The sequence below is a fragment of the Aulostomus chinensis genome, chromosome 7 (genome assembly GCF_037954235.1).
Source record: "Aulostomus chinensis isolate RoL2024-O1b breed Wild chromosome 7, RoL_Achi_v1.0, whole genome shotgun sequence".
Taxonomy (NCBI): domain Eukaryota; kingdom Metazoa; phylum Chordata; class Actinopteri; order Syngnathiformes; family Aulostomidae; genus Aulostomus; species Aulostomus chinensis.
The window spans coordinates 29,336,641-29,364,193 of NC_141326.1; the positions used below are offsets into that span (position 1 = coordinate 29,336,641).

Sequence of the window (27,553 nt, forward strand, 5' to 3'; positions counted from 1 at the left end):
TCCGGCATCGGAGCCTTTTAATCATTTTATCTTCATCCTTGTTGGGTTTTATGTCAACATAAAACATTTATGTGGTGGCTGACACAGTGTCAATGGCTATCTTGTACTTTCATCCACAAACCAAATCCACCCGAATAATAAAGTCACCTGAACTTGAGTTGGTACAACTAAAATGGAAGAAAGACGAGGAGGAAAAAGTAAGAGACAAGAGAAGTTGTGGAGTTTCGACTTGAGACCAAACTCAGACCAAGGAAGGCATCTTTGTCCGTTTCAGGGGAGGAAAGACAAAAGTATTCTCATGTCATCCTCGGTGTCCATCTGAACAGTTCTCTGGCTCACTTGCTGGCTGTCTGTTGGACAGAGGTGTGAAGGCAGGACTACCAATGACAACGGGGACATAATGTCTACCAGCCATCAACATCATTTTGTGGATTGATTTCTGGGTTAAATGCCCTCAGTGTGCGAGGACCCTTGAGCTCCCATCCTCACACAGAGCCTCTGTTTCAGCCTCCCACCGCTGCCAGCAGCAGGCTCTGTTTCCTCTTGGCACTGAGGGATGATGAGGGAGGTTAACGGCAGGCAGCGCAAGGCACGATGGCCAGCCGGGCAGGATGCCACCAGCAGGCAGCAAATCTGAGCCAGAGTAATGACAGGAGCTGAGGTCAGGCCAGGACACGGCGCTTGGGCCAGTGACCTCGGTAACACAGGGCTCCAGTCTGGGAGTGACGCCGCGGATCAGGGAATCAGTGGACATTCATCGTGTGTGAGGGTTGTCTGTTTGCTTTGCGGTTCGCCAAAGACTCACTTCACTTTCACAGGACCCGTGTTTGTGGCCTCCTCCGCTTCACCACGGTGGAGGAGAAAAAGTACATCTCCACATGAATGTGGTGCCTCACATTAATCCAACCTTGAAATACAAACAGGAGACGCAAGACAGATCAGACTCAGCTGACCCATCTCAAACCCCGCCCTCCTTTCTAGATCCACCAATCACAGCTGCACCTCAAGGCTGATGTTTGGAATCAGAGTGGCTGCTTTGATTCGATTATGAAGGCTTCCCAAGATGATGGATTTAGAACAACAACAACAGCTCCGTGATTGAAAAGCTGAGCTGGAAACAGGCAACTTTGTTTTGGCTGCAGGCTGAGGTCAGCGAGGTGACGGCGATTTCTGATCTCAGGGGTTTTACCCAACCAGAAGAACTAGGTCAGCATTGAAACACTCTCGTTCACGAGCGTGATGTCACTGTTGCCGTGATGTTGACCCCTGGTCCTCTTACTCTCTGTCCAGTTTCTGTCGCTCTGAAATAAGAAACCCTTCAAGGTCAGTGGTGAATGCACTCAGCAGAACTCCCTGAATTTGAATCAGCGACTTTGAAAATACGATGGGAAAGATGCTGAATGGACTGATGCCAGCTAAATCATCCGCCTCTCCTTCTCTGCGTTCTCTCTGTCTCTGTCTGTCTCTCTCACACACACACACACACACACACACACAGACACCGACACACACACACACACACACACACACACACACACACACACACACACACACAGTAACACAAAACACAAGCGCCCAGGGGAACCGCTGAGATCTGAACCACCCTGAAACCCCTGAACGCCTTCACGTCTGCTGTGTGAGTGAGTAATTGGATCTGAGTAACTGGCGCAGAGCCACGGCGTCCTCGGCTCACCTCGCACCATCACTGCGGCCACTCTGAGGAGAAAATGTCCCCTCTTCACCTCCCTCTCCTGGCTCAGTTATGGCTGAATAGTTAATATTTCACACCTTTGCACGTTAAATGAAGCAAGTGAAGGCAGGGATGGGGAATAGGAGAGAGTAGCCGGCTGAGCAGGAAGTTGATGAGTCCTGTTTTAGGGCTTTTGCGTCTTTGATGGCACTCCTGGTTCATGCGCGGCGATGACGGATGCTGCCATGCTAGATGCCAGCGGATCGCTGATGTGTGCGTATGAACTACCTGGCCGAGTGAATCGAGGTCAGAGAGCGATGACAGAGAAACCCTGCAGGCCTCATTTACCACCAGCGGCTGGTCACTGATTAATTCAGCTGTCGGCTTTAAGGAAAAAGCTGCTTCAGCCGCTCAGTTGTCCTAATTTGGTCCTTTGCTTCTGACGTGGAAGTGCAGGTCATCACAGGATGTGATGCTGCTCTGGTGTGTGTGTGTGTGTGTGTGTGTGTGTGTGTGTGTGTGTGTGTGTGTGTGTGTGTGTGTGTGCGTGTGTGTGTGCCAACATGACTAACAGCTCATGTTGGACCTGTGAGCAGCACAAAAGTAATGTTTTTGGAGCCTATAAATTTGATTGCTGACAGAAGTTTTAATTCTTTTCTCGGCAGCTTTGTTTGTATTTATTTAGATTCGTAGTATTTTTTTTAGGTATTTAGAAATTGATTTCTAAATACCTAAAAAATGTGCGGTGCACAATGATATCAGTGCATCATCACGCCGGTTATTATCTCAGTAGCAGTGTGATGATATTTATACTGCGTCACAGTGTTTACACAAGATTTTTCAAAAATCACGTAAACTGGATGTTTTTGAGCGGTCGCTGTTCTGATGAGTCAAGAGTTGGAGTCAAAGGAAGAGCGTCTAACACATAAAATCCTTTAATTTAAAGGTCGAGTGCATGACTTTTGTCTCCCCCTTCTGGAACTGAGAGTAATCACAACAACACAAATGGAAGGGAGGGACGTTAATATGTGTAGAAGTCAGGCACGATACCTTTAATTAATGAAGCAACATTTGGCTGCAGGGGAAGATGAGATGCCAATCAGCAACAGGCATGACAGAAGAGCGGCTCAAACTGGCGTCCGTTTGGTTGAATCCTTCAAAGACCACGGCCCAGCTTGTGAGTTCAGCGGCTCCTCCCCACGATCTTAGACGCTGAGGAACAGGCAAGAACAGAAAGTGTCATAAAATGAAGAAGAAATGCAGAGAACTTGAGGGAGACGTGATTGCATAAAACAAGGAGAAACTGCTGAGGGTGTCCTCTTCCAGGTCAAGATCGACAATGTTGGGATGATCCTCAGCGCGTGACGAAGCTGCGGAGGCCGTGAGAGCGTGTGTAGCGAGGAAACTGAGGAGAAATGTTACATCAAACTTAATAAGGATCAGTACCAAATTCCATTCAGAAAACAAGCACTTTAAGAATTGTTTGCGTGTCATCCAGTGGTAAGAATACGGCTACTTATGGTTGATGAAAATAAGAATTGGCAAAAAGAAGCAGTGTAACTTGAGCTTCATTCCCACAGGCCAGTCAACCCTCCGAGCAGCACCGACAGGCACCCAAAACCCAGCTGAAGGCGGTAATTTAACCGTGACCGGCGCAACACCTTTCATCGGTGAGGCGAGACGCGACCCCTAACCCCACGGGTGCATATTCATCTCCAGAAAGACACACGAGGTAGCGTGTGGTTCTGTAGAGTCAGGGTTCACCCAGCACACTGGGAGGCGGTCAACCAGGGGAAGTGCTGGCTGGTTCCCATCCCAACAGGAAGTTCAGGAGAGGAATTGCAGATGCGTCCTGATGCACTGCTGCTGAAGGAGGTCTAAGAACGGGGGCAAAGCCATCCTGGACTGAAAAATGGAACAAGTTTTAACCGTTGTTGATGAGTGATATTTGTCCTGTATTGATTATCTGGGCATTTTCACTGCAATGAAACAACGGAGGACTTCTCTTGTGCTGGTTTGTCCTGCGTGATCCGCCTTGTTGACTCTGATCAGCTTCTCAGTTTTTTTAAGATTTTGGGGTTTTGATGCCACAAAAGGGAATAAACATAAAACATAAACAACAAAGCCATCCGCCAATTATAATTTGCAATGTGTCAGTATCAGCCCAGAGTTTCACATCGCGAGCACAGCTAAATGTTGGGCTGGTTTCAGTCCTGCTGCCATTTCAGGAGCAAACACGCAGACGAAACAGGTGTCACGTCCTTTGTGTGTCCTTGAACTGAAAGAGAAGTCCCGACCCCCCAACCCTCTGAGTAACCAGACAATGACCTGTGACAGCCATGAATCGAAACATATTTATGTTTTAAAGTGGCTGAATGTGTGTGTGTGTGTGTGTGTGTGTGTGTGTGTGTGTGTGTGTGTGTGTGTGTGTGTGTGTGTGTGTGTGCGTGTGTGGGCGGCTGGAGGAGTGGCGAGTGACTCCAGACATTTCTCACCAGGCCAGCGGCAGCTGACCTTTGACATTTTAACTCATCTCAATATGTTCCTTTGACACTGGGGGGCTATTAGCATCAGTAGCATTGTAGCATCCAGGAGGCTACGGCTCATTAGTCACGGGTCGCTGGGTTTGAAGGTGCAACAGTGAAACAAAGCTGGACCCTTCAGAGACAGAAAACATTCACCAGTGCTGTTACTGGGTGAGAGGGAATCAATCACACCAACACCAGAGCAGTAAAATCCTCCCTTTGCTTGCCTTGCTTCTCTCTCCCTGTTCAGCATGTTAAGCTATGCTAAGCTAAGCTAAACCCTGCGCACCCTGAAGCAGCGAGAGATTGATGAGTGGGGCACCAGAGACTAAAGCCTCTGATTGCCCAGAGATGACTTCAACCTTGTCTGTCGGGCCCCTGAATACTGCAATACTCCAGCAGTTTTTCTCTTTGAATCTTAGATTTGTGAGACAGTTTCGCTGTGACATCCCTGCAACAAATGGTTTCACTTTGGTCACAATTAGAACACGTGACCTAAATGACTGTTTGTTTTAACATCAGAGTTGAGAGTCGTGGGTCCTTCTAAACTGGTGCAACACAATTAACAGCAACTATTTTTTTGTTGTATCTTTTTACTCACATGAATTAAAAAAAGTGTTGCTTTTTTCTTTGTTTCAAAGCTTTGGGAGGCTCCTGTGTGACAGAGAGCTTGTTGTGTCCAAAATCGGACAAGAGTTCCCATGACTCCATGGCGCCATCTTGTGTCCTTGAAGCAGGACAGCTGGAGAGTTGCCCTGGGGGAGGAGACTGAACTAGCTGGAGAGCTGAAACCAGAAACCGGACTCGTCGGTCCGTCCTCGGGTCGTGGAAGTTTGTTTGTTTGAGACTCACCTTGAAACGCGAACCGGAACCAGGCGGCACCTCTGACCTTCGTTCGTGTGTCCTTCAGGTAACCGCGTCCTGGGGCTGAACCCGTCGCTCCTCTGCTGCTGCTCCTCAGGGGACCAAATGGAAGTTGTTATGTAATAGATTAAGAAAGTAAACTTCTGGAGTAAAACCTCAAAGTTTTCAGTGTGTACCGCAGCTCCTGGTAGACCACGAATGACCTGAAATGACACCGCCAGTTCACGAGTTTCACACCGGTTTTAGACCCACTTTTTAATTTATGAATGTAACAAGAGTACTGCAAGTTAAGATACACTTATACTGTCGTCCTAGCCACAGCTGGTGAAGAATATATATGTACATACTGTATATGTACATATATGTACATATACAGTATGTACATATATGTATACACACACATATATACCGTATACTGTATATATATACATACACTCATATATATATACACACACACACATATATACACTCACACACATATATATACACACACACACATATATATACATATATGTATGTATATATATACATATATATGTGTATATATACATGTATATGTGTATATATACATATACACACACACATATATATGTATATATACATATATATGTATATATACATATATATACACACACATATATATGTATATATATGTGTGTGTGTATATGTATATATACATATATATGTATATATGTGTGTGTATATGTATATATACATATACACACATATATACACACACATATTTATATATGTGTATATGTATATATATACATATATATGTATATATACACACACACATATATATGTATATATATGTGTGTGTATATGTATGTATATACACATATATATGTATATATGTGTGTGTGTGTGTATATATACATATATATATATATACATATGTGTGTGTGTGTGTGTGTGTGTATATATATATATATATATACATATATATGTATATATATATATATATATATATATATATATATACACACACACACACAAACTGGACTAAAACATAATGAATATTTATATTCATAACTTTTCAAATGATGATGAGTTTACAGTATTTCAAGATGATTTGTGTATTTTTCAAGCCTCGTCCAGACTCTGGTGTTTTGAGTGGAAGAGATGGATTTGACCTGCAGGCTCCAACCTCTCCTGTGTGATCCGTTACCTCCTTGTGGCCTTGTGGCCGATTTCCAGCTGATGTGTAAAGTCCAGCGAGTATGGAGGAACTGTGTGTGTGTGTGTGTGTGTGTGTGGGGGGGGGGGGGGCCCATTTCAGGTTCAGCTGTGCATTAAATATTTGGTCATAGAAAATTAAATATCACAAAAAGAGCTGTGAAATTGCATGTAAGGAAAGAAGATTATTGATACAACCATGTTGGTGTTCTTATCCTGGAAATACACTTCCCTGAAAAAATACTTTTCATCATATTTCCATTCTACTAAAATTAGAAGCAAATTGTGTATTTTTACCACTGTGTATTCAGCAGCTGTGTACCCGAACAACACCTCTCCTTCCATTCAGAGTCAAGCACATACAGACGATTGATTTTCAGTTTAAAAAAGATCAATTTTGAGGATGTAATGAATAAAACTGTGACTCAGTTTCATCGGTTATTTACTTCTCTGTCAGATAAAATAAAGAGAAAATGAGTGTAAAAGCTGAATTTTAGTGGAGAAATTTTGTCAAGACAATTTCCTGAGAATTTCCAGGAAATGTTTGTTGGATCCGTAGAGAGTCTGAAGAAAAATGTACATAAATACAGGATACAGCCATCATAGCTGAGTTACCTGGCAAAACACAGAATCCTTCTGTTAATGTGTCTTCACTGTCATGAGATCAAATGTTGAAACTAAAAAAATGACTTGGAAATGAAAAGAGAACCATCGCCGGTGACGTCACCGTGAAGGACAAATCAACTGGTAACTCTCCACTGTGTCTCTGCTTCGTCGTTTCATGTTAACTCCATGTTAATAAGACCACCTCACTTCAGCCAGGACCAAGAATGACGTCATTTTACATGGGAATTGGAATTGTGGAAATAAATATTTGTTAAAACTGCCCGTAAGTGAGTGACGTGGAAACATTCTGGAGTTGATTTAGATGGTTTGCAAGTGCGAATCAGTCAAGCGAATGTCAGCCATCACAGCTGAGTTACCTGGCAAAACGCAACAGGCGCAGGCTGAAGGCGTCTCAGGTGGAAGATGTTGGCGGAGCAGCCAAACCTCCAGAGCAGCTTTGCTAAAGCATCCACCTGACCGGAGGGTTGCTGGTGGTTTGTTGTCTCTCAGGATGGACAGGAGACGGTGCTGCGTGAGGCTGTGGGTCCAGCCGTCCAGGGGACTCGTGGACGAGAAGTTCTCGGTTCTGGTCCAGAATGCCCCCCCTGGTGCCCAGCTCACCATCCAGGCCCTCCACCGGTGTGAAGGTGGACACAACTGGGAGGCGTTCGCTCACTACGTCACAGACGCCAGCGGGACGGTGAACGGTACGTTGTTCTGAACCAAGACCAGCAGGTCAAAGCAGTGAGGAGCAGACGTCACAGGAAGAACTGAACATTCTGAACATCCTAGAAAAGTTGTGATTCTTTTTGTGTGACAGCATCAGAGGATCCCAGTCTGGGTGGGACGTATTGTGGGGTGGAACCCATGGGTCTACTGTGGAGCCTCAGACCCGTTCCAGGCAGCAAACCCGGGCTCAGGTAGATCAGCCAGACCAGATCTGTTCAGATGACAGAAATCAGTGATTCAGGATCAGAGGAGAACGTCTCCTTTGTCCCTCAGGCTGAGGAAGATGAACGTCCAGACTCCCATGGAGGTCACCATCTCAGTGTACCAGGGTCACCAGACCCAGGGCTTTGTGGATCAGCTGGCCAGTCAACTGGTGGAGCGCTGGTACATGGCGCCCGGCGTCCGCAGGATCCCGATCACAGAACAGAGTCTCTCTGCGACCCTCTTCCTGCCCCCAGGTAGGCCCAGTCTGGGGGGAGGGGGGTGTCTCTGAAATGCAGGATTATGTGGGGATGTTATTACATCCTTGTCTGTTGGTTCACTGCATCAAGCGATGACATCACATCACGATGCTTCAGCCCCCCCCCCCCCCCCATCCCTTGATAATGGAACATGCCACAAGTGATGAGCGAACAGCCGATCATTGACTGGTGTGTGATTTGTGTTTTTCTTGTTGAAGGACCTGGACCTTTCCCCGGTGTCCTGGACCTGTGGGGGAGCGGAGGGCAGTTGGTGGAGTACCGTGCAGCGCTGCTGGCCTCCCATGGCTTCGCCTCTCTCGCCCTTGACTACCTGACATCTAAAATCACCATGGAAACAGGCAAGATGGTGGACAACCAGTACTTTGAGGTAACCTGATGAGCCAACTTATTTTTCAGTGCCAGATATTTGGAAACAGGACCAGCGTGAGGCCTGCAGGTGTGTTCCTGGTCTACTGTTAATGCTGCGTTTCCCGTCTCAGACGGCCTACGGAGTCCTGCAGACACACCCTCAGGTACTCAGGAGCAGGATCGCCATGTTGGGTCTCTCCTTTGGCAGCAGCGTCACCCTAAAAATGGCTGTTTACTCTCAAGTTATGAAGGTAAGACGCTGAACTTCGTTGTCTTAATGTGATTCCAGGAGTTTAAGATCTACTTCAGACACTTCATGACCACTGCCTGTTGGACTACATAGATACCTCAATCCTGTGTGTGTGTGTGTGTGTGTGTGTGTGTGTGTGTGTGTGTGTGTGTGTGTGTGTGTGTGTGTGTTCTCAGCTCAGGTGTGTGGTATGTATCAGTGGGAGTCATGTGCAGCCAGTTGAGGGATCTGTTCAAGAAATGTTGGCCTTCATTCAGAAGTAAGTGGGTGTGTCGTCACTGAGCTCATTGTTGACGTTTCCCAGCGACGTCAGGAAACGCCCCGCCCCCAAGAGGAGAACCCCTCCAGTTGTCTGTGGAAAGAATAAAACAGTTGCAGAAGTATTTTTCAGTCCTTGTTTTGTCGTCATAGAAACTTTGTGAAGGGTCGTGTGAACGAGGAGAACCATATGATTCTGCGAGATGTGGCGCTGCCCATCCCCCCTGACCCGTCCTACAAAGTGGACGTGAGTCTCTTTGTGACCTTAAAGCTGGTGTTGTTCTGGGAAAAGGGTTTTGGTTTCCTTCTACACAGACAAGTTGGTGCTGTGACATCGGTCAGTGCACGGAGGTCTGCCTGGGTGGGTGACACGTTCATCGGCGTCTCATGGTGAAAGTTACATCACATGGATCTTCATGCAGTGATGTTTTTGGCAGCCATTTTAAATTTAGTCTTTGTCTTTTGGACTAAAATGCTTATTAGTTTTAGTCATTTCTTTATGTCCACTTCTAGTCGATGAAAACTCACACACGTCTCGCTGTGTTAAAGTCATCAAAGAGCCGCGCTTCTCTCGTCAGCGTCTCGTTATCATCATGAAAAAGAGGGCCGTTCATTGTCACCGTTGACAAAAACAACACTGCCTTCACGTGCTTGTGTGTGGGTGAGGAAGCTGACTTGTTTCCTCTGCGGTCTCTGAGCAGGTGGGACGGCTCAGGTGTCCTGTGCTGATGGTCGTCGGCGAGGACGATCAGAACTGGCCCTCGTCCGAGTCTGCGCAGGACGTGAGTTCATGACATCACGCTGACACTCTAACAAGGCAGAGCAGGGAGGAACAGGATGATGTCACTGAACATCACTAAGAATATCATGATGAAGTGTTGACTTCCTGCGTTCCAGATGAAGGCGATGATGGAGCGGGCGGGGAACAGCCACCTGCTGACCATCCTGTCATACCCAAACACCGGTCACCTGATCGAACCTCCCTACATGCCGCACTCCCGAGCCAGCTTCTTTAAGACAGCCTTCTCACCTGAGAAAGGTACGTTGACCTCCATCAGGGTGCCGCCCCACCACCCTGAGCCCGGTTCTGCTCCACATCCTGCTGGTGTTCTATGAATCACGCCGCTCGTCTCTGCAGTGATGGCTCTGTGGGGGGGAGAACCGGTGTCACACAGTCGCGCCCAGGAAGACGCCTGGAGGAAGACGCTGGCCTTCCTGAAGGAGAATCTCCATGGCAACACAAACCCTGAGGCCACTTTGTGTCCACGCCTGTAGTGCTGGTGGATCCAGTTCTCAGAGAAGGGACTGAAAGTGCCAGACGGCACATAGAAGACCAGAAAAGAAGTCATATTAGTCAGTTATAGTGATGAGAATCCAGCTTTCTGACAACGCCTCTAATACCAAGAGAGGCAACACCCCGGCAGCTGTATGACAGGTCCAGACCCCCTGTCTGCTGGGGGGGGCCTCAAGTTTTGAAATGATGTTTGTTGTAATTATGTTTCCTATCAGAGCAGCGTTCCGACCTCTGGGTGACTGAACAACCAAGATCCATGTTTTCTACGCAAAACCTTTCTTTCAGAAGAACCGATGTGTCCAGATAAAAATAAGGAGGTCAAAGTTCAAAATCAATAAAATGTCAGAACTCAAAGTACAGATCCCTCAAAATTGTGTTTAAGTGCTTTATTTGAGTAACAAAATGTATTTTCCGCCACTGCTGAGAGTGACGCATCAGGACTCAGTTCTCCTCAGACTTGTGTACGTGTGTGCATGGGATGTTGATTGAAATCAGAATCGCTTCCAGAGGCCAAGTGTTTCACAGGGACACACAGAATTGTACTTCATCAGCAGGACAAAACACGTCAACGAGGCAAGACGCAAAAACAGGGACTAAAATAAAATGTCAGGAATCCGACACTTGACTTTGTGCGTAAGGAGGGACAAGAAGACAGAAACGAGATAAATAGAACCGAGAATGGTTCAAGTGCTTGTTCAAGTCACTGAAAGAGTCAAAATGAAAATCGAAGTCATAATCGGTGGGATCGGGAGTGGGCGTGTGTTCATGTGCTGTCGCTCAGTCAGTCAGTGTGGATGAGCTTGTTCACACACACGCAGCTTCATGTTTTCTCACTTTAGTTTGAACAAAACTCACGAACAGAAACCAACAAACAAGTCTGAGGTCTGCTACCAAGTAAGTGATTCACTTAAAAGCTAAATTTTGCATTTGTGGGGACCAGAGGCGGAACGGAGGGGGGACACAGAGCTCGTGGGGGCTGGTCATAACCTGAGGAACTGTAATGACTGACAAGTCATCAAAATATGTAAAAATGATGCTCCCTCAGCCGGTTTGCTGTCATGTGCGTGTGAGACTCGTCACTGACCTCCAAAACTCATGTTGGGATTCATTGTGTTCTTTGTGTCCACTGGCAGGTTGATTCTTACATGTTGTAACACAATTTGGGTTGATATGATTGAACACGCAGGTCCCAGGCTCAGGGTTCAGTGCACTTGCACCCGTCACCGTTCTCAGGAATCACCGGCGATGTTGAATCACTTATTACATTCAGGACTGGGTAAACATTTCCTACGAGCCGCTTCCCTGTGGAGGATTAACGTCCTCATCTCGAAACAAGTTAGACCATGGGGACGAATTCACCTGCAACAACACTGATAATCACTGGGAAAAGGACCCGCATAAATGAACGATTCATTTGACTTGAAAACCAAGTAGGAATTACAAGATGGTGAAGTTTGATTGGAGGAAGGCACACAGAATCCTTCTGTTAATGTGTCTTCACTGTCATGAGATCAAATGTTGAAACTAAAAAAATAAAAGATGTCGCATCTCATATTCCTTCCACCGTCCAATTGTCTCCCCAGTCGATGTCAGCAGCCTCCCGTCCCCACCGTAAACAGTGTGGGCAAGTTACCACCTTCCCCCCCGAGGCGACAGACTGTTTGCCAGCCGACTGATAGTCATTCTCCATGGCCTCACCAAAGTCCTCCCACACCCGAGTTTTTGGCTCAGTGACCGCCATGGCTGCACACCGCCTGGCCTGCCGGTACTGGTCTGCTGCCTCTGGAGACCCACAGACCAGCCACACCCTGCAGGCCTCCCTCTTCAGCCTGACAGCTCCCCTCACCTCTGGTGTCCACCAGGGGGTTTGGGGATTACTGTCACGACCGGCCCCAGCAGCCGCCTCGACAAGGCAGAGCAGAACATGGCCCGTTCGGACTCAATGTCCCCCACTGCCCCCGGGATGCAGTCAAAGTTCTGCCGGAGGTGGGAGTTGAAGATCATCCTGACAGGTTCTTCCACCAGGCGTTCCCACCAGGTGTGCGCGGTGACTTGCCCTGCCACCTGATCCAACTCACCACCAGATGGTGATCAGGTGACAGCTCAGCTCCTCTCTTCACCTGAGTGTCCAGAACATGCGGTCACAGGTCAGATGATACGACTATAAAATCGATCATCGACCTGCGACCTAGGATGTCCTGGGGCCACGTGCACCGATGGACATCCTTATGTTCTCACAGGGTGTCAGTTATGGGCAAACCGCGACTCACACAGTGGTCCAATAACTGCCCGCCACTCGGGTTCAGGTCGGGCCTGCCATTCCTCCCAATCACGCCCTTCCATGTCACACTGTCATTGCCCACGTGAGCGTTGAAGTCCCCCAGTAGGACAATAGAGTCCCCTGGAGGGGCGCCATCCAGCACCATTCCCAGGGACTCCAAAAAGGGTGGGTATTCTGAACTGTTTGGCGCATAAATGCAGATAACAGTCAGGACCCGTTCCCTGACCCAAAGGCGCAGGGAAACAACCCTTTCGTCCACCGGGGTAAACTCCAACGTACAAGCAGAGAGTCTGGGGGTGATCAAAAAGCCCACCCTGGCCCTCCGCCTCTCACCCGGAGCACCTCCAGCGAAGGAGAGTGTCCAGCCCCTCTCCAGGACTTGGGTTCTGGACCCGGAGCTATGTGTTGAGCTGAGGCCAACGATATCAAGCCGGTCACGCTCAAACTCTTCCACCAGCTCCGGCTCCTTCCCTGCCAGAAAGTTACATTCCATGTTCCAAAAGCCAGCTTCCATGACTGGGGATCAGACAGCCAAGGCCCCTGCCTTGGTCTGCTGCCCAAACCACAAAGCACCTGACCCTTCCGGTTCCTCCTGTGGGTGTTGGGTCCACGGGGGGAAGAGTCCATGCAGCCATTTCGGGCTAGGGCTGGCCGGATCCCATGGGCTAAGGCCTGGCCACCAGGTGCTCGCCGTGCCCCTCTGGGCTGGATACACAAACTCTCAGTTGTTTCTTCCATGAAGGGTCTTTTGAACCGTTCTTTGTCGAAACAAATAGAACCAAGTAGGGTTTAAGTGCTTGATAAAGTCATGAAAAGTGTCAAAATGAAAATCTAAAAGTCTCAATAGGTGGTATGTGGAGTGGGTGTATATTTATGTACCATCCATCCATCGTCATCTTCCGCTTATTCCTTACTAGTAAGGGTCGCGGGGGGGTGGAGCCTATCCCAGCATCTATGGGCGAGAGGCGGGGTTCACCCTGGACAGGTCTCCAGTCCATCGCAGGGCCAACATACAGAGACAAACAACCAATCACACTCACATTCATACCTACGGTCAATTTAGAGAATCCAATCAGCCTCGTCCCGGTGGGAGGAAGCTGGAGTACCAGAGAGAACCCAGCAGGAACAGGGAGAACATGGAGACTCACCCAGAAAGATCCCACGCCCAAGCCGGGACTCGAACCCCGAACCTACTTGCTGTGAGGCCACAGTGCTGACCACTGCACCACCGTGCAGCCCTATATTTATGTATATGTATTACAAATACTTGTACATGCAATTCATTTAACCTTTGCACTCTGATTCTGGTGTTTTTACATATTTTTGAAGCGTTGCTGTACAGCTGTCTCCATAGTTGACCCCCAGTCGACTCAATGGCGCCATCTGGTGTCTGGGAGCACCAATGTTGCTGTGGGAGGAACTTGAAGCGCCTGACGGTGAAGTTGAACTCCAGGCAGTCAAGTGAAGCTCAGCTGTCAGTCAGTGTGGATGAGCTTGTTCACACACACGCAGCTTCATGTTTTCTCACTTTAGTTTGAACAAAACTCACGAACAGAAACCAACGAACAAGTCTGAGGTCTGCTACCAAGTAAGTGATTCACTTAAAAGCTAAATTTTGCATTTGTGGGGACCAGAGGCGGAACGGAGGGGGGACACAGAGCTCGTGGGGGCTGGTCATAACCTGAGGAACTGAAATGACTGACAAGTCATCAAAATATGTAAAAATGATGCTCCCTCAGCCGGTTTGCTGTCATGTGCGTGTGAGACTCGTCACTGACCTCCAAAACTCATGTTGGGATTCATTGTGTTCTTTGTGTCCACTGGCAGGTTGATTCTTACATGTTGTAACACAATTTGGGTTGATATGATTGAACACGCAGGTCCCAGACTCAGGGTTCAGTGCACTTGCACCCGTCACCGTTCTCAGGAATCACCGGCGATGTTGAATCACTTATTACATTCAGGACTGGGTAAACATTTCCTACGAGCCGCTTCCCTGTGGAGGATTAACGTCCTCATCTCTAAACAAGTTAGACCATGGGGACGAATTCACCTGCAACAACACTGATAATCACTGGGAAAAAGGACCCGCATAAATGAATGATTCATTTGACTTGAAAACCAAGTAGGAATTACAAGATGGTGAAGTTTGATTGGAGGAAGGCACACAGAATCCTTCTGTTAATGTGTCTTCACTGTCATGAGATCAAATGTTGAAACTAAAAAAATGACTTGGAAATGAAAAAGAGAACCATCACCGGTGACGTCACCGTGAAGGACAAATCAACTGGTAACTCTCCACTGTGTCTCTGCTTCGTCGTTTCATGTTAACTCCATGTTAATAAGACCACCTCACTTCAGCCAGGACCAAGAATGACGTCATTTTACATGGGAATTGGAATTGTGGAAATAAATATTTGTTAAAACTGCCCGTAAGTGAGTGACGTGGAAACATTCTGGAGTTGATTTAGATGGTTTGCAAGTGCGAATCAGTCAAGCGAATGTCAGCCATCACAGCTGAGTTACCTGGCAAAACGCAACAGGCGCAGGCTGAAGGCGTCTCAGGTGGAAGATGTTGGCGGAGCAGCCAAACCTCCAGAGCAGCTTTGCTAAAGCATCCACCTGACCGGAGGGTTGCTGGTGGTTTGTTGTCTCTCAGGATGGACAGGAGACGGTGCTGCGTGAGGCTGTGGGTCCAGCCGTCCAGGGGACTCGTGGACGAGAAGTTCTCGGTTCTGGTCCAGAATGCCCCCCCTGGTGCCCAGCTCACCATCCAGGCCCTCCACCGGTGTGAAGGTGGACACAACTGGGAGGCGTTCGCTCACTACGTCACAGACGCCAGCGGGACGGTGAACGGTACGTTGTTCTGAACCAAGACCAGCAGGTCAAAGCAGTGAGGAGCAGACGTCACAGGAAGAACTGAACATTCTGAACATCCTAGAAAAGTTGTGATTCTTTTTGTGTGACAGCATCAGAGGATCCCAGTCTGGGTGGGACGTATTGTGGGGTGGAACCCATGGGTCTACTGTGGAGCCTCAGACCCGTTCCAGGCAGCAAACCCGGGCTCAGGTAGATCAGCCAGACCAGATCTGTTCAGATGACAGAAATCAGTGATTCAGGATCAGAGGAGAACGTCTCCTTTGTCCCTCAGGCTGAGGAAGATGAACGTCCAGACTCCCATGGAGGTCACCATCTCAGTGTACCAGGGTCACCAGACCCAGGGCTTTGTGGATCAGCTGGCCAGTCAGCTGGTGGAGCGCTGGTACATGGCGCCCGGCGTCCGCAGGATCCCGATCACAGAACAGAGTCTCTCTGCGACCCTCTTCCTGCCCCCAGGTAGGCCCAGTCTGGGGGGAGGGTTTCCTCCATGAAGGTTGGGGTTGTTGTGGGGGGTGAGAGGAGCAGATGACTGCAGACAGGAGGGTAGGAGGAGAACTTTGTTCTGGACCAGCTAGGAGCGCCTGTGAGGACGCGTACTTGTAGAGAAACCTTCTCCTTGTAAAGTACGAGGAGTTCATCGTGGTGCTTTGGTGTGTGAAGGACCTGGACCTTTCCCCGGTGTCCTGGACCTGTGGGGGGCCGGAGGGCAGTTGGTGGAGTACCGTGCAGCGCTGCTGGCCTCCCATGGCTTCGCCTCTCTTGCCCTTGACTACCTGACACTTAAAATCACCATGGAAACAGGCAAGATGGTGGACAACCAGTACTTTGAGGTAACTTGATGAGTGCGTGTAACAGGGGCCCATGATTCACCCCCGTCACACCACTGCGTTCTGGCTTGGTGGTGATGATACACTTTTAGTATTTTCTTGCTCATAATGCAGAACTCCAGCTGGAGGCCAGTAGTTACCACTGGCTTCCAGTGATGTAAAGCAGTTTGACTGCCATAAATGTGACAGAGTGCTGCAAAAAGTCCAGAAGAACTTTATAGTTTGATAAAAGGTATCTTCAGGTCTACAAAATACTGCAGTACTAAGATCAGAATACTTGCTCTACATGAGCCTCATATTCCCTCAGATCATGGTTTTGTTCAGGTCTTCCTGCCCCCCCCCAGCAGCTCACACACGTCAGGCCTGTCCTGTGCTCCGAGTGGAGTCGCCCTCTTGTGGCCTTTAGAAAGAATGAAGTTTTTTTTTTTCTCACGGTCCATCTCCTCCTTTCAGAGAATGTGCTATCTGGAGGTTTTTAAGTCTTGATAACACTGAGATTCCTTCAGAAGTGTTGCCTCCAATGAAACCTGACTGACTGTGTTCCTGTCTCAGACGGCCTACAGGGTCCTGCAGCAGCACCCTCAGGTCCTCAGCAGCTGCATCGCCATGTTGGGCCTCTCCTTCGGCGCCAGCATGACAATCAAAATGGCCGTTTACTCTCAAGTCATGAAGGTAGTGAGACGGCTGAGCTTCATTTTATTAACATATTAAACTTGCTGGGCAGGTTTTAAAATGAATGTGTGTGTGTGTGTGTGTGTGTGTGTGTGTGTGTGTGTGTTCTCTCAGCTCAAGTGTGCGGTGTGTGTTAATGGAAGCCATGTGCAACCAGTTGATGGATCTTTGGAAGAAATATTGGCATATTTCACAAAGTAAGTTGATCTGTTGTCTAAATATGATACCAAGTACCAAGTAGTATTCTTGTATAAATGATATTCTGCCTTCATGGAACACACACACACACACACACACACACACACACACACACACACACACACTTCTTTTAGCTCAACTTCTGACAAAGCTGTAAAAATCTTGAACAGAATGAAGAGATTGAACTTCAAAGTTCTGGATCTTTTTTGTTTTCTTCTCTCAGGAGCATTACGAAGACCCGCGTGAACAAAGAGAACCAGATGACCTCTGGTGGCCTGCAGCTGCCCGTCCCCGCCGACCCGGCGCTCAAAGTGGATGTGAGTCTGTTCTTCTCTGAACCAGGAGTCACGATCAGCCCCACAGGATCACCCAGTTCAGGGCGTTGCTGTGCTGTTGTGTGTCTTTGGAACATTTCTGAGTTCAGTGTTTCCTTTGGCATGTCAGTGTTTATCTGACACCTGCAGCCGTTCACTTTTCCATCATGGAGGTGGATTTTTGCCAGACTTGGTGGTGGTGGGTGGATTTCCTCAGCTGTAGTTTGAGGGCAGGTTCGTCATAGCGCCCCCTGGTGCATTCAGGAGGAAACAGGAAGTAAGAGGCTTGTCTTTCAATGCTGATGTGACAGTGTTCTCGTGTTTATACCCATTTTCCTGGAGAAACACAGAAATTGAAGTCTGTGAAAAATAAAAGTCTGAACGATTTCAGATTTTTATCTCCATGTTTGTCAAAGAAAAACAAAGTCTTCAGATGCCTTCATTCCCGTGAGGATGTCCCCTGAACAGAGCAGGTTCCTCTCAGTCTCCATGTAAACTCTGACTTGTTTCCTCTGCGGTCTCTGAGCAGGTGGGACGGCTCAGGTGTCCTGTGCTGATGGTCGTTGGCGAGGACGATCAGAACTGGCCCTCGTCCGAGTTTGCGCAGGACGTGAGTTCATGACATCACGCTGACACTCTAACAAGGCAGAGCAGGGAGGAACAGGATGATGTCACTGAACATCACTAAGAATATCATGATGAAGTGTTGACTTCCTGCGTTCCAGATGAAGGCGATGATGGAGCGGGCGGGGAACAGCCACCTGCTGACCATCCTGTCATACCCAAACACCGGTCACCTGATCGAACCTCCCTACACGCCGTACTCCCAAGCCAGCTCCTTCAAGACAGTCAACCAACACGAGAAAGGTACGTTGACCTCCATCAGGGTGCCGCCCCACCACCCTGAGCCCGGTTCTGCTCCACATCCTGCTGGTGTTCTATGAATCACGCCGCTCATCTCTGCAGTGATGGCTCTGTGGGGGGGGGAACCGGTGTCACACAGTCGCGCCCAGGAAGACGCCTGGAGGAAGACGCTGGCCTTCCTGAGGGAGAATCTCCATGGCAACACAAACCCTGAGGCCACTTTGTGTCCACGCCTGTAGTGCTGGTGGATCCAGTTCTCAGAGAAGGGTCTGAAAGTACCAGACGGCACATAGAAGACCAGAAAAGAAGTCAACTACAAGTCCCAGAGTGCAACTGAATATTACTCATTTGTCATAATGTGTCATAAATTCCTGTTTTCAAACCTGTTTCTGCGTCTGGTGTCTTTATTTGTTTATTCCTCATGTTTTTAATGCGTTGCTGTACAGCTGTCTCCATCGTTGACCCCCAGTCGACTCAATGGCGCCATCTGGTGTCCGGTAGCACCGACGTTGCTGTGGGAGGAGCCTGAAGCTCCTCACGGTGAAGTTGAACTCCAGGCAGTGAATCTCAGCTGTCGGTCAGTGTGGATGAACTTGTCCACACACACGAAGTTTCATGTTTTCTTACTTAAGTTTGAACAAAACTCACGAACAAAAAGCCAACAAAAAATCTGAGGTCTGCTACCAAGTAAGTGATTCATTTAAAAGCTAAATAGAAAGTTACATTCGGGGAGCATCCCTCTCGATTCAAATATGGCTTCAAAATCATGACACAAACTGCAGACTCGAAAACAAACTGTGGTGTGACGCCATGGGCCGCCGTCATCAGGAAAGAATCATCGCTGCTCTTCATGTACCGTCATGTCTGTCGCGACAAGGATGACGTAGTTTTGTCATTTGTCCAAGAGGTGTCGCTGTGAATGACCAGTCATTTATAAAACTGCACTTCGTCTCTATTTCCAAACTTATCAAAATCAGGGAAACGAGTGAGGACCCCCGAAAGGTTCCCATTAGTTTTCGACGGGACACTTTTTACTGTAACACCATGGAAATAGTGCCCATCCATCAAGCTAACGTTAGCCATCACAGCTAAATTACCCTGGAGGTTAATTAGCAACAGTGAGCCTCACAGAACGACGATATCGCGATAATGACGCCTGAAAGTGACGTTTGTCAAAGAGTATTACATTTACGTTGGACTTCATGTGTCATTCACTTGCACAATCGTAGCTGCCATGTATTCTAAAATATACTTATACTGACTGAGTAAAGTACAAGCACGGTCAGCTTTCAGTCACGTGATGCGGGACGGCTGGCTTCGTAGGCGGAGCGGTGTCCTGATCCTCTGGTCTTCGATTCCAGTACAACTTTATTTAAAAATCACATTTTGAACAACAGACTTTGACTAAAATGCTGTAGAGGGGAAAAGCAGCAGCAACCAGCAGAGAAACACACTGAAATAACCGGTAAACTGGGGTTAAAGCAGTTTCAGAGGCCGGCACCACCACTGGTCCGGCTACACCTGGAGACTTTGACCCTCCACACCCGTCAGTGCTGGCTGGACTTTACACAGCACCTGTGCATGAAACACCTGCTCATGTGAGATGAAGTGTTGCCTCTGTGCACCTGCGTGTCACTGTGTTCACTGACTCTTCCTCAGCTCGAACATTCACACTGAATACGACAGTGTTGCACACAATTCAATAAAAAGATCGGTTTTTGCACCAAGAAAGACACAAATGCAGCATTTTTGTCAGAATGTTCTCGATGGGGTTGCAGGTCTTTTTTATATTTAGTTTGTGTTCTTATGACGACGCAAGCTGACATCGCAACTGCAGTTTGGTTCACCGTGTGGCTCCGTCTCAGGATGGACAGGAGACGGTGCTGCGTGAGGCTGTGGGTCCAGCCGTCCAGGGGACTCGTGGACGAGAAGTTCTCGGTTCTGGTCCAGAATGCCCCCCCTGGTGCCCAGCTCACCATCCAGGCCCTCCACCGGTGTGAAGGTGGACACAACTGGGAGGCGTTCGCTCACTACGTCACAGACGCCAGCGGGACGGTGAACGGTACGTTGTTCTGAACCAAGACCAGCAGGTCAAAGCAGTGAGGAGCAGACGTCACAGGAAGAACTGAACATTCTGAACACCCTAGAAAAGTTGTGATTCTTTTTGTGTGACAGCATCAGAGGATCCCAGTCTGGGTGGGACGTATTGTGGGGTGGAACCCATGGGTCTACTGTGGAGCCTCAGACCCGTTCCAGGCAGCAAACCCGGGCTCAGGTAGATCAGCCAGACCAGATCTGTTCAGATGACAGAAATCAGTGATTCAGGATCAGAGGAGAACGTCTCCTTTGTCCCTCAGGCTGAGGAAGATGAACGTCCAGACTCCCATGGAGGTCACCATCTCAGTGTACCAGGGTCACCAGACCCAGGGCTTTGTGGATCAGCTGGCCAGTCAGCTGGTGGAGCGCTGGTACATGGCGCCCGGCGTCCGCAGGATCCCGATCACAGAACAGAGCCTCTCTGCGACCCTCTTCCTGCCCTCAGGTAGGACTCACCATCACACACCTACACGGGAGACCTGTGGTCGCTCTGTTTTAGATTAGATCATATCATCATTACCTGATCCATCATGACTTCTGGGCCTCTGTGCAGCTCCGGCTGGGACTGCACGATCGCCTGCACCTCAACAACTCATGAACTGTTTGTAAAGACTTGTTTTTTTAGATTTTATTTTATGTCCGTCTTATTTTCCTGCTCAAAATATTTCCAAACACATCAGCAGGCCTCAGAGTGTGGGAGCCACTGCTTGAACGTAATCCCTGTCCCTGCCGATTTTGTTGTTTGGTGTGTGAAGGACCTGGACCTTTCCCCGGTGTCCTGGACCTGTGGGGGGGCGGAGGGCAGTTGGTGGAGTACCGTGCAGCGCTGCTGGCCTCCCATGGCTTTGCCGCTCTCGCCCTTAACTACCTGACACCTAAAATCACCATGGAAACAGGCAAGATGGTGGACAACCAGTACTTTGAGGTAACCTGATGAGCGCGTGTAACAGGGGCCCATGATACACCCCCGTCACACCGTTTTTATTAACATGTCAGCTGTGGGTAGCAGAGACTGTGGTGCCGGTCCTGCTGCTGTGAACAGAAGCCACCATCAGTACCCCCCCCCCCCCAGTTGTGGGCTGACCCCCGTATCAACACCACCCCATATTTTAGCAGCTGTCCTGCTGCTCATCCAGGAGAGGCTGAAGCAGCTCACCATTCCCTCACCACAGTCGCCCTCTGGTGGTTCATAGAGAGAATGCTTCTGCAGGGTTTCAGGTGTAGACAGGATGACACTGAGAGCTCTGAAGAGATGAGAAGTGTTGCCTCCAATGAAACCTGACTGACTGTGTTCCTGTCTCAGACGGCCTACAGGGTCCTGCAGCAGCACCCTCAGGTCCTCAGCAGCTGCATCGCCATGTTGGGCCTCTCCTTCGGCACCAGCATGACACTCAAAATGGCCGTTTACTCTCAAGTCATGAAGGTAGTAAGACGGCTGAGCTTCATTACGATAACTTTAAGCTGTTGGACGGATTTTAAAATGTGTGTGTGTGTGTGTGTGTGTGTGTTCTCAGCTCAGGTGTGCGGTGTGTGTCAGTGGAAGCCATGTGCAGCCAGTTGATGGATCTTTGGAAGAAATATTTGCAAATTTTGCAAAGTAAGTTGATCTGTTGTCTAAATACGATACCAAGTACCAAGAAGTATTCCTGTATAAATGATATTCTGTCTTCATGGAACACACACACACACACACACACACACACACACACACACACACACAGTGTGTTCAGTGTCTTCTGTCTTGAGGGAACTGAACCAGCGACCCTTCAGTTACTAGTCAGCCGCACTGGTTGAGCTCCTGAGCCCCCACAGGAGGAACCTGCTTCACTCTGATGCCACCAAAGTTGGGACACACTTCAGATTTTGGCTCCACTGCTGACGAAGCTGTGGAGCCTGAGTGCGGTGAACGGTTTCGATGTCAGAAGAAGGAGAGAAAGCACAGACTGAGGCTGGAGACAGTCGGGTGGCAGCTGAAGGGTTTCGCTCATGTTTTGCTGTCTGTGTCATCAGAAATGCTCCAAAGACCCGTTTTAACGAGGAGAACCAGGTGATCTGGCGAGATCTGCTGCTGCCCATCCCCTCCGACCCGGCACTGAAAGTGGACGTGAGTTTGTTGACACATTTGGTGGTTTGGGGGTTTTGTACTTTTTCTTTCTCACAAAAATAAGCGATGACTGTTTTTGTAATTTAGCAAGCTGATGTTTTAAAAAGTCCTTCATTCACAGACGTATAGAACAAGAAGACGTGAGGATGTCCCCTGAACAGAGCAGGTTCCTCTCAGTCTCCACATAAACTCTGACTTGTTTCCTCTGCGGTCTCTGAGCAGGTGGGACGGCTCAGGTGTCCTGTGCTGATGGTCGTCGGCGAGGACGATCAGAACTGGCCCTCATCTGAGTCTGCGCAGGACGTGAGTTCATGACATCACGCTGACACTCTAACAAGGCAGAGCAGGGAGGAACAGGATGATGTCACTGAACATCACTAAGAATATCATGATGAAGTGTTGACTTCCTGCGTTCCAGATGAAGGCGATGATGGAGCGGGCGGGGAACAGCCACCTGCTGACCATCCTGTCATACCCAAACACCGGTCACCTGATCGAACCTCCCTACACGCCGCACTCCCGAGCCAGCTTCTTTAAGACAGTCAACCAACACGAGAAAGGTACGTTGACCTCCATCAGGGTGCCGCCCCACCACCCTGAGCCCGGTTCTGCTCCACATCCTGCTGGTGTTCTATGAATCACGCCGCTCGTCTCTGCAGTGATGGCTCTGTGGGGGGGGGAACCGGTGTCACACAGTCGCGCCCAGGAAGACGCCTGGAGGAAGACGCTGGCCTTCCTGAGGGAGAATCTCCATGGCAACACAAACTGTGACGTAGCGTCATCGGCGGGAATGTAACAAAGATTCCCAGCATGCATTTTGGCGAGAAACCTCCTGTCACTGAGCATGTGCGAGTTCCGTAGGTGTGTCAGACTCCATTATCAGCAGCGTCCGCGTCAGAGTGACAGGGCCCAGTCAAGAACTCCTCGTCACCATTGAACAGAATCAAGAGTTGGACGCTCCTCGGCTCTCGTCCTGTCCCCGGTGCTCATTGCTGATTATCAGTGTGTCAATCATATTTGTGTCTGATCGGATCTCTGTGAGCGCTGCCGTCCATCTTCACTTCTTTCTCAGGTTCACATTTCATGTCATCAGCTGTTTGTGTCACTGGTGTGTTTCTTGTTGTTGCTGTTTTGAATCATAAAAGCTTCAGTGGAATCAAAGAGGGTGACACGTGTGTTTTTTCCCTCATGAAAATAAAAATGCATAAATCCCTCGCGGGCTACGGAGAGGATCCCAGCTGTTACTGGTGGTACTGGTTTATGTCACATCACAATGCCTCCGCTGTTGAAGCTCGTAACTAGTAAACATACGTGTGTGTGTGTGTGTGTGTGAGTGAGTGAGTGTTGGGAGAGGGAGGTGAAACCCGATCCCATTCAGGCTGACGCTGCTTCGTGGCGCTGACATCACTTCCTGTGTCCACGAGGTGGCACTAGAAAACACACTTCTTGTATGTGACTCTGCTGTACATCAGGTGAAGACAGCCCAGGGTCATGTGATGTTTGTTCCATCAGTTGTACTTCCTGTAACCACCAGGTGGCGCTATGATTGAACCTCAGCTCGTAGATGTCTTCAGGGCTCTCATCCAAGATCTGACCATGTGACTTCAGCTCCTCCAGCTTGCTGTTCTATGGTCAGACATGGCCACCTCTTCGCCACCGTAACCTCTCAGTTTTCACAGTAAAACGTCACCAAGTTCTTAAGGAGGTTCTGACCACATGGGACCAGGATCTGGTCGAGGCCGTCAGAGTTCACCAGTAAATGTTAACCAGATACTGAAGGGGTTCTTCCTTGGCCTCTGAGGTTTTTGTTACCCTGCTGACAGACAAACGCCACCACAACCATGACCTCCATGGCTAAGATGCTAACATATTAACACAATCACCCAAAGCTGGACCTTTGCTTTGAAGGGTTTCATGATCTGAGCCGAGCCCAACATTCACCTCTCAACCCAACATGTCAATGAACATCAGCAGACGGTACGAACGCCTCGAACGCGCAGCTGAGTGCGAGTCCAGGACCGTAGAGGAGGTCTGTCAGATAAGGATCTCGGGAAGAAAGAGCTTCCTCTTTCACATGAGGCAGCAAAAAGCAGGCAGAGAAGTTTCCCCATCGAACACCGAGATGAGCTGCAGGTAGGAACCGCTGACATCTTGTGAAAATATTCATACATTTACTTCACGAGTCGATCCTCATGATGTTCATACGATCATTTAAATGTTACACTGCAGTTTCTGAGTCTCAAACAGTGAATCCATCAATTTTTCATTTTTTGTCCACACTTTCCTGTACTTTTTTTCTGTAAATAACGACGTAACCCAGACGCCGCCGCCGCCGCTACCTGATGAATTTCAGCTCTGTGACACTCAAAGTTAAACAGACTGCTGGGTGAAGGTTGTATTTTATTTTACAGGATGAAAACTTGATAAAAAAAACCTCTTCTTTGGGATGGTTTAGTCATTCTTTTGGTGTGCAGGGTTGAACAGGTGAACAACCTAACCGGCGATGTGATGTCAAAGGATAGAAATGCTTTTCTTGTTTCACCTCCACGTTTCCAGAAGGAAGGAAGGAGAGGACAAATACGTGGACTGAACTGAAACGGGTCTTATTTGTTGTTTATTCTAGTGCCGCCACGATGACCCTGCACCTCCTGTCCCTCGTCACCCTCCTCATGCCCACTGTCACCGCCGTCCTCGCCTTGCCACCTTCTGAGCCGCCACTGATCCCCGACCACCCCTTCATCGCGATCTGGAACGCCCCCACTGAACGATGCCAACAGCTGGAGATCCCACTGGACACCGCAGCCTTCCAGGCAGTGACCACGCCGGCTAAAGTGCCCGGTCAGTTCCTCACCATCTTCTATGAGGACCGCCTTGGCTTGTACCCCAACGTCAACATCCGCACACGCAGGTTGCGCAGAGGTGGCGTCCCTCAAAATGGCAACCTGACGGAGCATCTGGCCAAAGCTCAGAAGCAAATAGATCGCTACATCTCACAGGATGCCTCTCCCGGGCTCGCTGTCATCGATTGGGAGTCCTGGCGCCCCCTGTGGGATCACAACTGGGGATGGAAACGTATTTATCAGAAGCTCTCCATCAGCCACGCCCTACAGATGGCCCCGTTTCTATCATCCAACCAAATCTCCAAACTGGCAGCGGAGCAGTTCCAGCAGTCCGGGCGGCGCTTCATGGAGAGGACCATCAGCCTCGGCATTGGCGAGCGTCCCAGCCGTCGCTGGGGCTTTTACTTGTTCCCCGACTGTTACAACTACAAGTGGAAGGAGCCTCAGTACACAGGGAAGTGCTCCGCAAAGACCCAGAAGCAGAACAACCAGTTGCTGTGGCTGTGGGAGCGCAGCACGGCCCTCTACCCCTCCATCTACCTCCACCAGTCGATGAGGAACTCCCCCCGTGTGGCTCTGTTCGTCCGCAACCGCATCCAGGAGGCTCTGAGGGTGGCAGCGCTGCCAAAACGACCATCCACAGCCCCAGTTTACGTCTACTCCAGGCCGCTGTATCGGGACCAGACCAAAGTGTTCCAAAGCCCTGTCAGTCAGCTTACCTCCTCTACTGGGACGGTGGCAGTCGGGTGTTGAGCTCACCCGTCCACCCACCTGACCTGCCTCCAAACACATTGTTATCTGACACACGTTTCTGCTGTCTGAAGTTCCGTTTTCTTATCTGAGAGTTTCTGTGTGGTTCTTCTGACCTCAGATGGACCTGGTGAGGACCGTGGGAGAGTCTGCCGCGCTGGGAGCTGCAGGTGTCATCATGTGGGGAGGAGCGAAAGACTACAACAACAAGGTAACCACGGAACCATCCGTCCCAGTGCTGCGGGCGCAATCTTTTGTCTTGTATTCGTCCATATTGCTGAAGTCACACGGGAGTTTGTCAAGCTACAGCATGCGATCCAACGCCCCACCTGGACGTGGCCTCCTCCACGCCAGCCGGGATCAGATCATCTGAGAGGGTCTTCTTGTGTGGTCTGGTTTGTGACATCATTGTTTGCTGCAGCCCAGACCCTCAGCTCCTTCTGTCCATGTGACCGGTGGCCAGGCGTTCGTCAGCAAATATTAAGCAGTTTCCTCTTTTACAAGAAGCTGTTGCAACCGCGTTCGTTATCTCCCCCCACAGACGTGTGAAACCACTGTCAGCTTCATTTGACTTTTCCGCTTTGTATGTGCGTGATCTCCGTTTACTGATGGATGGGGGCTGCATGGGCCAACCCACTAAATGTGGGGGCAGATACGTTTAACACAGGCGTAAAAGACTGAAGTGACCTTGATGGAAGTCTGCGTCCGTCTCACAGAGAAGCACAACGCTGATGTCTTCACCATCCACTTTATTAGGGACATTTATATACAGTATATATAATATTTATAATGGCGGTGATCACATGACCTCCTCAGCTGTTGAACTGAGATGTTTTTCTTATATTTTTGGCCTTTTACATCGACAAGAAGGGCAGAAAACAAGCGTTTATCAGTCAATTCAACATGTAATTATCTATGTTTACAAATGTAATAAAATGGACTTTGTTGTCTTCACCGGTAAACCCCACCCCCTCCCTCCAGGCTGCCTGTCAATCTCTTTCCGAGTATCTGACGTCCACTTTGAACCCATACATCGCCAACGTGACAGCGGCCGCCATGCTCTGCAGCAACGTCTTGTGCCAGGGGAGGGGCCGCTGCATCAGGAAGAACTATGACTCCTCCCACTACCTGCACCTGAACCCGGCTAACTTCAACATCTTGCAGGTGAACAGGAAGTACGTGGCGATCGGTCTCCCCTCCTCCGCTGACCTCACTTCCTGGGCAGAAAATTTCTCGTGCCAGTGCTACAAGGGGTGTGTGTGCTCGCCACATCTGTCACGTCCAACCGCCATCAGAGTCATCAAGGTCTAATCCGTCTGCAGCGTCGCTGGCTGCTGATATTATTGATATCATTTGGTAATCTGCATCATTAATTGCAGCTTTGACCTGACCTGGACCAAACCAATTCGTTCAAATTGACCATGTTAATAAAAGCTCTTCAACAAGGTTGTTTCAAGAATGATGTGTTAATTTTTTACACTGTGGAGTCCCAACAAAACCT

General features: G+C 49.0%; 4 protein-coding genes and 1 long non-coding RNA gene across 5 annotated transcripts; all 5 read left to right on the top strand.

Moving 5' to 3' along the window:
* Window positions 1-4,968: 4,968 nt before the first annotated feature.
* Window positions 4,969-10,586, top strand: LOC147259421 (acyl-coenzyme A thioesterase 5-like). Its single transcript, XM_086209805.1, has 11 exons — window positions 4,969-5,125; window positions 7,375-7,571; window positions 7,685-7,784; window positions 7,867-8,051; window positions 8,273-8,442; window positions 8,555-8,674; window positions 8,850-8,932; window positions 9,085-9,178; window positions 9,633-9,713; window positions 9,829-9,970; window positions 10,070-10,586. The coding sequence occupies exons 2-11, from the start codon at window positions 7,376-7,378 to the stop codon at window positions 10,204-10,206; spliced, it is 1,308 nt and encodes a 435-aa protein (XP_086065931.1). The 5' UTR covers window positions 4,969-5,125; window position 7,375; the 3' UTR covers window positions 10,207-10,586.
* Window positions 10,587-11,059: 473 nt separating this feature from the next.
* LOC147259422 (acyl-coenzyme A thioesterase 6-like) lies at window positions 11,060-15,877 on the top strand. The gene is made up of 4 exons (XM_086207963.1): window positions 11,060-11,119; window positions 15,166-15,362; window positions 15,476-15,575; window positions 15,658-15,877. Exons 2-4 carry the CDS (start codon window positions 15,167-15,169, stop codon window positions 15,875-15,877), a joined length of 516 nt encoding a protein of 171 aa, XP_086064089.1. The 5' UTR covers window positions 11,060-11,119; window position 15,166.
* Window positions 15,878-16,098: 221 nt separating this feature from the next.
* On the top strand, window positions 16,099-17,014 carry LOC147259423 (uncharacterized). The gene is made up of 3 exons (XR_015117274.1): window positions 16,099-16,216; window positions 16,766-16,885; window positions 17,000-17,014. It is a non-coding gene; the product is annotated as an uncharacterized LOC147259423 (long non-coding RNA).
* A 1,789-nt stretch (window positions 17,015-18,803) lies between these two features.
* LOC147259424 (peroxisomal succinyl-coenzyme A thioesterase-like) lies at window positions 18,804-23,641 on the top strand. Its single transcript, XM_086209806.1, has 11 exons — window positions 18,804-18,948; window positions 20,127-20,323; window positions 20,437-20,536; window positions 20,619-20,803; window positions 21,114-21,283; window positions 21,662-21,781; window positions 21,873-21,955; window positions 22,369-22,462; window positions 22,685-22,765; window positions 22,881-23,022; window positions 23,122-23,641. The coding sequence occupies exons 2-11, from the start codon at window positions 20,128-20,130 to the stop codon at window positions 23,256-23,258; spliced, it is 1,308 nt and encodes a 435-aa protein (XP_086065932.1). The 5' UTR covers window positions 18,804-18,948; window position 20,127; the 3' UTR covers window positions 23,259-23,641.
* An 875-nt stretch (window positions 23,642-24,516) lies between these two features.
* On the top strand, window positions 24,517-27,539 carry LOC147259425 (hyaluronidase-like). Its single transcript, XM_086209808.1, has 4 exons — window positions 24,517-24,595; window positions 25,086-26,007; window positions 26,174-26,263; window positions 27,034-27,539. The coding sequence occupies exons 1-4, from the start codon at window positions 24,537-24,539 to the stop codon at window positions 27,361-27,363; spliced, it is 1,401 nt and encodes a 466-aa protein (XP_086065934.1). The 5' UTR covers window positions 24,517-24,536; the 3' UTR covers window positions 27,364-27,539.
* The last annotated feature ends 14 nt before the right edge of the window (window positions 27,540-27,553 follow it).

Bases quoted from the DNA above. Each gene is read 5' to 3' on its own strand.
- LOC147259421 (XM_086209805.1), top strand. From the start codon at position 7,376: ATGGACAGGAGACGGTGCTGCGTGAGGCTGTGGGTCCAGCCGTCCAGG. The intron at 7,572-7,684 runs GTACGTTGTTCT...TTTGTGTGACAG, and splicing joins CGCCAGCGGGACGGTGAACG to CATCAGAGGATCCCAGTCTG. The intron at 9,179-9,632 runs GTGAGTCTCTTT...GTCTCTGAGCAG, and splicing joins ACCCGTCCTACAAAGTGGAC to GTGGGACGGCTCAGGTGTCC.
- LOC147259424 (XM_086209806.1), top strand. From the start codon at position 20,128: ATGGACAGGAGACGGTGCTGCGTGAGGCTGTGGGTCCAGCCGTCCAGG. The intron at 21,284-21,661 runs GTAACCTGATGA...TTCCTGTCTCAG, and splicing joins TGGACAACCAGTACTTTGAG to ACGGCCTACAGGGTCCTGCA. The intron at 21,956-22,368 runs GTAAGTTGATCT...CTGTGTCATCAG, and splicing joins ATATTTGCAAATTTTGCAAA to AAATGCTCCAAAGACCCGTT.
- LOC147259425 (XM_086209808.1), top strand. From the start codon at position 24,537: ATGAGGCAGCAAAAAGCAGGCAGAGAAGTTTCCCCATCGAACACCGAG. The intron at 26,008-26,173 runs GTCAGTCAGCTT...TTCTGACCTCAG, and splicing joins CCAAAGTGTTCCAAAGCCCT to ATGGACCTGGTGAGGACCGT. The intron at 26,264-27,033 runs GTAACCACGGAA...CCCTCCCTCCAG, and splicing joins CGAAAGACTACAACAACAAG to GCTGCCTGTCAATCTCTTTC.
- LOC147259422 (XM_086207963.1), top strand. From the start codon at position 15,167: ATGGACAGGAGACGGTGCTGCGTGAGGCTGTGGGTCCAGCCGTCCAGG. The intron at 15,363-15,475 runs GTACGTTGTTCT...TTTGTGTGACAG, and splicing joins CGCCAGCGGGACGGTGAACG to CATCAGAGGATCCCAGTCTG. The intron at 15,576-15,657 runs GTAGATCAGCCA...TTTGTCCCTCAG, and splicing joins GGCAGCAAACCCGGGCTCAG to GCTGAGGAAGATGAACGTCC.